The sequence below is a fragment of the Carex rostrata genome, chromosome 27 (genome assembly GCF_964058835.1).
Source record: "Carex rostrata chromosome 27, lpCarRost1.2, whole genome shotgun sequence".
NCBI lineage: Eukaryota > Viridiplantae > Streptophyta > Magnoliopsida > Poales > Cyperaceae > Carex > Carex rostrata.
Window position 1 is genome coordinate 6,634,033 of NC_135944.1, and position 8,991 is coordinate 6,643,023.

General features: G+C 33.9%; 1 protein-coding gene across 3 annotated transcripts; it reads left to right on the plus strand.

Moving 5' to 3' along the window:
• Positions 1–953: 953 nt before the first annotated feature.
• Positions 954–8,104, plus strand: LOC144545056 (ankyrin repeat-containing protein BDA1-like). 3 transcript variants are annotated; one of them, XM_078293611.1, is made up of 3 exons: positions 954–1,270; positions 1,694–1,978; positions 2,082–3,069. In XM_078293611.1, exons 1-3 carry the CDS (start codon positions 983–985, stop codon positions 3,036–3,038), a joined length of 1,530 nt encoding a protein of 509 aa, XP_078149737.1. In that variant the 5' UTR covers positions 954–982; the 3' UTR covers positions 3,039–3,069. The 3 variants fall into 3 exon arrangements, with proteins under 3 accessions (XP_078149737.1, XP_078149736.1, XP_078149735.1); XM_078293610.1 differs by lacking the exons at positions 1,694–1,978; positions 2,082–3,069 and adding exons at positions 6,731–7,015; positions 7,104–8,104 and having other exon boundaries at positions 967–1,270; XM_078293609.1 differs by lacking the exons at positions 954–1,270; positions 1,694–1,978; positions 2,082–3,069 and adding exons at positions 6,032–6,357; positions 6,731–7,015; positions 7,104–8,104.
• The last annotated feature ends 887 nt before the right edge of the window (positions 8,105–8,991 follow it).

Genomic DNA, 8,991 nt, shown 5'->3' on the forward strand with positions numbered 1-8,991 from the left:
TGAAGAACTTATTTTTGAGTACCACATATAATAATGGTAGCATTGCTTTAGAATTCAATCACAATTACACGATTTTTCTTTAATAAAAAATTAATTACTATTCTATTACATTACCAAACTAAAAATTGTGTTTAGTGGGAGATCTTTGCTTCTTTTGGTTAGATGTTATGTTGCAGTTTGTACTGCTTTCGATGTATGTTTTACATTTGTAGTTTGTTCTTAAAGGATCTGGTACCCGAGGTTTAGTACCGACTCCTTATGACATTGTAGGTTTTTTTTAAAAGAAATCGGTGATTTATCCACTTTTATCAAAACAAAAAGAAAAAGAAAATTGACATAAGAAAGGAATTCCAAGCACATAAATTGTTTTTAATATTTTAGTAAAATTGAAGAACTCATTATTAGATAGAAGATATAATTGTATGATTTTTTTAATGCTTCAAGAGTGAAGAAGAAAGAACAGTATCTATTTTATGATTATTTAAAAAATCCCCTAGACCTGAACGCATGTTTCCTGTTGATAGAGATATAGAGAGAGAGAGATCTTGACTGCCACTGTAGAGTTTTTCAAAAGAAACAGAGAGAGAGAGAGAGATAAGAGTTGTAACTTCCACGAAACAACTTCTTCTCGGTCTTGACCCAGATATATTTTAAGTAATTAAGGAAAATTGTTGAGGCCCTTGGAAGATGTTTGAATAAATAATTATGTATTTATACTTAACATACATATATATAATAATTGTTAACAAATAATTGAATGCATTTAACTCAAAAAAAAAAAAAAATTCAATCGACTGTTAAGTAAGTGTAAGGTATCAACGAACACACAAAGTTCAATTTTCTCTTTTCGCCTTTGTAAATGGAATGAATATTACATTCATTGACTCCACAATAGTTGGTGTTAGGTCAACACGCGGCATATTCTCAATAAAGAGACTAGTGTCGTGACTGTAAAAATTCTACCAAGGAAAATAGACTGACAATGGATACGCTCTTTACAAGACTAGAAGAGGCCTCTCATGTTGGAGATGTGAATGTATTAAAAGAGCTTCTCAATCAAGATAAGCTCTTGCTAGATAAGGTGATTGTGAGAACATCAGTGATAGATAACCCCCTACATATTGCATCAATGCTTGGGCATGCTGATTTTGTCCGCGAGATTATCTATCACAAACCCGAGATTGCAAAGGAGCTCAACAGCCAGGGCTTGTCACCTCTGCATTTGGCTGCCGGCTGTGGTCATGTCACTGTAGTGAAGGAGTTGTTGAAGGTAATTAATATGATCAGTTGATTTTTGTTGTTTTTCTGACTTAATCGAGTCCTTTTAACCACAAAATTTTATTTAGAAATTTACATATTTACAAATTTAACCGCCTCTTTATTTTTTTTTGTTTAAATTTTGATGTAATCTTACTGTAATACATGCTGAACTTACCGAACCGCACCTTCTAATAGAAAATTAATGTTTTAGGAAAGACAGGAAGATTAAAATATATTGCTATGATGCTAATTACTATGTTTACAAATATATTTATAAAAAAAAAAATAGTAAACAAGATCCAAATGAGAACTTACACCACTACTATATAGAATGTACCGTTAACTTGTAAACATATATCTGGTTGTCAGCAATCCTTCACGTTGTTACGGTTTACAAAATATTCTTGTAATCAAAGTTTATTTTTCTCTGCAGGCTAGCAGGGATCTTTGTTTATTAAGTGAGACACATGAAGGGCTATTTCCACTTCATATTGCTGTTAAAAAAAGAAGGGCAGTAGTCGTCAAAATGTTAGTGGAAGCCTGTGAGGAGGCAGTAAATAAGCTTACAAATTGTGGAGAAACTATACTTCATTTGGCTCTCAAGAATAATTCTTTTGACACAGTTGAGTTCTTGATCGACCGGGTGAATGACCTTAATGCAAAGGACGACAGAGGAAATACTATTTTGCATCATGCCGTGGCAAGAAAACAATTATCAGTAAGCCAAATCCTTCTCTCTGATAAAAATAAATGGGTGAATATATTCATAATCTCGATGCCTTTCAAAGCATTACTTAAAAACTTGCACCTTTGTATCTTAGGTAATCAAAATTTTGTTGAATAAAACAACTATGAATGTGAACGTCATGAACTGTGCATCCTTAACTCCGCTCGATGTTCTGTTGGGATCATGGCCGCAGAATGAAGATCTTGTCCTTGGAGAGATGATACGAGCTGCTGGGGGAAAGACTGCAGCGGAACTGTTGTCTGAAGCAGAACCTGTCATGAGGGATACTTTTTCAAACCCAATACCAATTCCAAGAATGTCGCTGCGGCGACCTGTTTTTATCGGGTCGAAAAATGACATAGAAGATGGAACTTTAGAGTTGCAAAAGAAGAAAAAGGAAAAGAGGTACGATCCTCAAATTCTATTGTTGGTGGCGACGTTGGTGGCGACTGTCACCTTCCAAGCAGCATTGAATCCTCCAGGAGGATTTAAACCTGATGGTCAACCTGTCCTCGGTGATTCTTTAAATTACTTCCAAGTATATGACATGATTGCGCTTTTTTTATCTGTTAGTGTTATGATGCTTTTGTTATGTGTGGTCCCTCGGAAGAGAAACATTGCAATGAAGTTCTTGGTGTGGGTGATCTGGTATGCTGCCTTATTCATGGGTGTGGCATTTACTATGGGCATATCTGCAATCTACGATGTTGAATATAATTATAAAAGAATTAATAAAAAAATTAGTTATAATCCTAAGAACTGGGCTTGCCTTCTCCTGAATGGTTGGGACTTTCTGTCGAGGTTCGCTATGTCCTGGGTGCTAGTTACGATTCTTATTTTTGTGCTGAAGAAAAGCGGGTTATGGGAGACGGTTCAACTGCATTTTGCTTCGCTAAAAAGAGGATGCTTCTTGAAGTGGCAACAATTTAGTAATATAAGAAACCTTAATGTGTCAAATTGTTGTCAGTTGTTCAAAAATGTGATTTGCATTGTATTGATCCTTGGTGTTCTGGTGGGCCTTAGTTATATATGGATATTGTCGTTTTCGTAAGATGGAATAGGTCAAATATTTTTATTTTTAATTTAATAATGATTATATGAAGTATCTTTTTATAATTTATTTATCTTTTAAAAAATATATATTTGATCTCCATAAAAATGAAAAAAAAATATATTCCATTGTTTTTTAATTCATATTGTCTGACTTCTATATATGAAATTTGATCTCATTTAAAATTTTCTAATTTTACTTTTGAGTATATATCTGTCTATGTATCATTTTCATAAAGAGCAAATTTTCAGACTATCTAGTTGCTCAATTTGATAAAAGAAGAAAAACTTGGACTTTATAACACCGAAACAAATAAATCATTTAGTGAATATAATTTATATTGAAAACATTCAAATTATTTTTAATATGAACAAAATATAAGCCACAAATTATATAAGACCGAGTCTTGTGTGAACTCCTCAAACTCTGGCCACTAGAAAAAAATTGTATACACCATGCATCGCAATTAGTGAATGCCTCCTGTCCAAAGAAACATCCATTAAAGTATATATTATTTCAACAAAGATCTTGAACAAGAATCTGTCCCAATCCGTGGGGGTAAAAGTGCTTTACACTGTTGGTATCGTCGTGAATAGTCCGGTAAGTAATAGCGATTCCATCGGAAATAGCAATTAATACAGCTTCTCCAATGACGTGGACCCTGGATAGTTCCCAACTCGACATGCTCAATTTGGTTAGTTCGAATGTACGTCATCGTGTGACCTGAAATTGGCCAAGTTGGGTAGGGCAAATTTGGCTGAAATTGCCATTATATAGAGCCCCACATGCCATATACTGAAATGAAGTTGTTTCAACTATAATTACTTTCATTGGACCTGAAAGTTGTGATTAAAATATTGTGTTATAAACATATATGAAGGTAAACTAATTATATGTACGGTTTAATGAATTGATATAAAAGAAAATAAAATATGTTATAATAACCAGGATGTTCAACATATAACCTGCAGGATGATACATTTGAGTGGAATATAAGAAAACAAAAGAAAAAAAATATAAGCCATACAAAACATCGAGCTAGAAATTTCGCATTAAGCACCAACAAACAGTACCTTACATCAATCACTGTTTGCTGTTATTGTCAGTTTATCTAAATCAATGCTTTAGAAAGATACGTCCCATGACTACTTTTCTAAATTAAATAGTACGGCAGTATATTTTTCTTCTCAATCGTTGTCTGTACCAATGAAATGTACTTTAATCTCATAGTTGGGGAGTCTACTCAGACATCACACTATCACTGCCCTGCGTACATAAGTTTTTTTATTTAATATTTAGTAAAATTGAAGAAATCGTTTTTTAAATAAAATATATAATGACTGCATTACTTTAGAATACAAACATAATTTACAATAACTTTCTTGAACCAAAAATATATTTTTTTAAATGTTCGTAGAAGCTGCATACTTGTGAGCGGGGATCGAACACTCGAGCTTTGGATAACCACATTTATAGGACCTTTTCCTCCTAGCCAACTGTGCTACCACACCATCTCGAACCAAAAATCTATTATTATTATATTATATAACCAAATTAAAATAGACATAAGGAATTCCATGGACAAAGATCCTCATTTGAAATGTCCACAGCCTATTAATGAAAGCGAGCTGCATGTATTGACCTTTGTGGCAGTGGTAGCATCACAACCCAAAAACTTCAATTAAAGATCGGCCCAAAAAAATATCTTTCACAAAATGGAAAACACACCTAGCGTATGTCATGTGTCTTGAAAGAATTTCAAACAATTTTTCAAGTATATAAGACCGAGTCTTCTGATCAGGACTGCTCAATTCTGGCCACTTCAAATAATGGTTCTCAGCCGCATAATGTTGCAATTTCAATGAAGCATCTATGAAAGTATGATTTCAAACATTAATTCTTCAAATTTTGTACCACACTACAAAAGCATGTCACTATCTGCAAGAAAATCTTACATTAATCACTGTCTGCTATTATTGTCAGTTTAACTAAATCAATGCTTTAGAAAGCTATGTCCCATGAGTACTTTTCTGAAGTAAATAATACGGCTGTATACTTTTCTTCTCAGTCATTGTCGGTATCAACGGAATTTTAGTAAAATTGAAGAACTTATTTTTCAGTACCACATATAATGGTAGCATTGCTTTAGAATTCAATCATAATTACACGATTTTTCTTTAATAAAAAATTAATTACTGTTCTATTAGTTAGTGATCTTTGCTTCTTTTGGTTAGATGCTATGTTGCAGTTTGTATTGCTTTCGATGTATGTTTTACATTTGTAGTTTGTTCTTAAAGGATCTGGTACCAGAGGTTTGGTACCGACTACTTACGACATTGTAGTTTTCTTTTATAAGAAATCGGTGGTTTATCCACTTTTATAAAAAAAAAAAATTTACATGAGAAAGGAATTCCAAGCACATAATCTTTTTTTAATATTTTAGTAAAATTGAAGAACTCATCATCAGATAGCAGATATAATTGTATGATTTTTTTAATGCTTCAAGAGTGAAGAAGAAAGAACAGTATCTTTTTTATGATTCTTTAAAAAATCCCCTAGACCTGAACGCATGTCTCCTGTTGATAGAGATATATAGAGAGAGAGATCTGCCACTCTAGAGTATTTCAAATGAAACAGATAGAGAGAGATAGAGTTGTGACTTCCACGAAACAACTTCTTCTCGGTCTTGACCGAGATATATTCAAGTAATTAAGGAAAACTGTTGAGGCCATTGGAAGTTGTTTGAATAAATAATTATGTAGTTATACATAACATACATATATATAATTATTTTCAATAAATAATTGAATGAATTTAACTCAAAAAAATAAAATTTCAACTGACAGTTAAGTAAGTGTAAGGGACCAATGAACACACGAAGTTCAATTTTCTCTTTTCGCCATTGTAAAAGGAATGAATATTACATTCATTGACTCCACAATAGTTGGTGTTAGGTCAACACACGGAATATTCTCAATAAAGAGACTAGTGTCGTGAATGTAAAAACTTTACCATGGAAAATAGACTGACAATGGATATGCTCTTTACAAGACTAGAAGAGGCCTCTTATGCTGGCGATGTGAATTCATTAAAAGAGCTTCTTGAGAAAGATAAGCTCTTGCTCGAGAAATTGATTGCGAGAACATCAGTGAGAGATAACCCCTTACATGTTGCAGCAATGCTTGGACATGCTGATTTTGTTCGCGAGGTTATCTATTACAAACCGGAGTTTGCGAAGGAGCTCAACAGCCAGGGGTTGTCACCTCTGCATTTGGCTGCTACCCATGGTCATGTCACTTTAGTGGAGGAGTTGTTGAAGGTAATTAATATGATCAGTTTATTTTGATGTTGCTGATTAAGTACTTTGCTTACAAAAAGAGTGCAGTACAGGTCCGATGGCCATCAGAAGTAAATTTGGATCTGATGGGCATCCGAGCTGTCCAATGTGCTTTGAAAGTCATGTGCACAAATCTCAGAGCGGGGTTCGTACGAATCTTAAAGTGCATTAGAATCAAAATTATTTCCGATGGCCATACACTTTTCTGTACGAAAATAAATGTAAGAAAAAACGTAATTTACAACGATCCAAATGAGAACACCATTAACTGTAAAGATTTTGTTGTCTGCAAACCTTCAAGATCTTATGGTTTCCAAAATAAGCTTGTAATTCAATGTTCATTTTGTCTAATCAGGCTGGCTTGGACCTTTGTTTATTAAGTGAGACACAGGAAGGGCTATTTCCACTTCATATTGCTGTTAAAAAAAGAAGGGCAGTAGTCGTTAAAGTGTTAGTGGAAGCCTGTGAGGAGGCAGTAAATAAGCTTTCAAATTGTGGAGAAACTATACTTCATTTGGCTCTCAAGTATAATTCTTTTGACACAGTTGAGTTCTTGATCGACCGGGTAAATGACCTTAATGCAAAGGATGACAGAGGAAATACTATTTTGCATCATGCCGTGGCAAGCAAACAATTATCAGTATGCCATAGCTTTCTTTCTGATAAATATGTTCATCCTTGATGCTTTTCTAACCATGTACTAAACAAATTACACCTCTGTATCTCAGGTAATCAAATTGTTGTTGAATGAATCAGCCATTGATGTGAACATCATGAACTTGGCATCCTTAACTCCACTCGATGTTCTGTTGGGATCATGGCCACAAAATGGAGATCTTATCCTTGGTGAGATGATAAGAGCGGCTGGGGGAAAGACTGCATCTGAACTGTTGCCTGAAGCAGAACCTGTCATCAGGGATTCTTTTTCATGTGGCAGTTTAATCCCAATAACAACTCCAAGAACGTTGCTGCAGCGACCCGGTTTTATCGACTCGAAAAATGACATAGAAAATGGAACTTTAGAGTTGAGAAAGAAGAAAAAGGAAAAGAGGTACGATCCGCAAATTCTATTGTTGGTGACGACGTTGGTAGCAACAGTCACCTTCCAAGCAGCATTAAATCCTCCAGGAGGGTTTCAACCTGATGATAAGGATCATGAGACGACTAAAGGTCAACCTGTCCTCGGTGATTCTTTAAATTACTTCCAAATATATAACATGGTTGCACTGTATTTATCTGTTAGTGTTATGATGCTTTTGTTATGTGTCGTCCCTCGGAAGAGAAACATTGTGATGAAGTTCTTGGTGTGGGTGATCTGGTTGGCTGCCTTATACATGGGTGCGGCATTCACTATGGGCATAGCTGCAATCTACCATGTTGATAATATTTATAAAAGACTTGGTAAAACAATTAATAATAATAATCCTAAGAACTGGGCTCCAGCCTTATTTACTGGATGGGAGTTTCTGTCGAGGCTCGCTATCTGCTGGGTGCTAGTTTTGATTCTTATTTTTGTGCTGAAGAAAAGCTGGTTATGGGAGCCGGTTCTACTGCATTTTGCTTCGCTAAAAAGAGGATGCTACTTGAAGTGGGAACAATTTAGTAATATAAGAAACATTAGTCGATCATATTGTTGTCAGTTGTTAAAAAATGTAATCTGCATTGTATTGATCCTTGGTGTTATGGCGGTCATTAGCTATATATGGGTAGTAGCATGGAGTTAGTCAAATATTTTTATTTTTATTTAATAATACTTACGTGAAGTATCTTTTTATAATATATTTATCATTTTAAAAAAAATTATAATTGTTCTCCATGAAAAAAAAAAAATCATTTTTGATGAATTCCTGCAGTCTTACTTCGATCCCAATATTCTAATTTCATTGTTGATCAATTCATGTTTTTGATACCATCGTTATATTAATATCAATATTCTACATGATATTTGATCTCATTTAAATTTTTCTAATTTCACTCTTGAGTATATATCTGTCTACATATTAGTTTCAACAAGAGAGCAAATGTTCAGACCACCTAGTTGGTTAATTTGATGCAAGAAAAAAAATTGGAATTTATATTCGTAGTTATATATATTTATCTCTTTTGGGACTCTTTTATCTCAGCTTTCACGTACACAATTTGACAGACCGATGAATGCAGTATCAAGGCGCATTTTAAAAATAATATCAAAAATAAAAGAGAGAAAAATATCCTTTTGACAGAATAAACCTCACCTGAGAGAAAAAGCTAAAACAAATTAAAAGGAAGACTCGATCCCCTCGTTAATATAAAGTGTTCGTAAAAACTGAGACATGTCTCAATAATTATGTTCACGATTAAGTGGCATTAATTATGTCTAAGCTGTTTATTATGTCCACAGTCCATTAGCCCAATAAAAACTACAAAGTGGGTACCAATTTTGAATATCAAACTCTAAATTCAACAGTTTTAAAACAAATTGAAAAATTATTTTTGTTCCAATTAGGCCAACAATGGGCCTATTTTCGATACCAATAGTGTTGGAACCACAACTTGTTATCATAATTAATCAATTAGTTCTTGGAGTGGTGGTGGTTTGATAGGCTTCGAACTAAATTTGGTTCAATGCTCGATAAA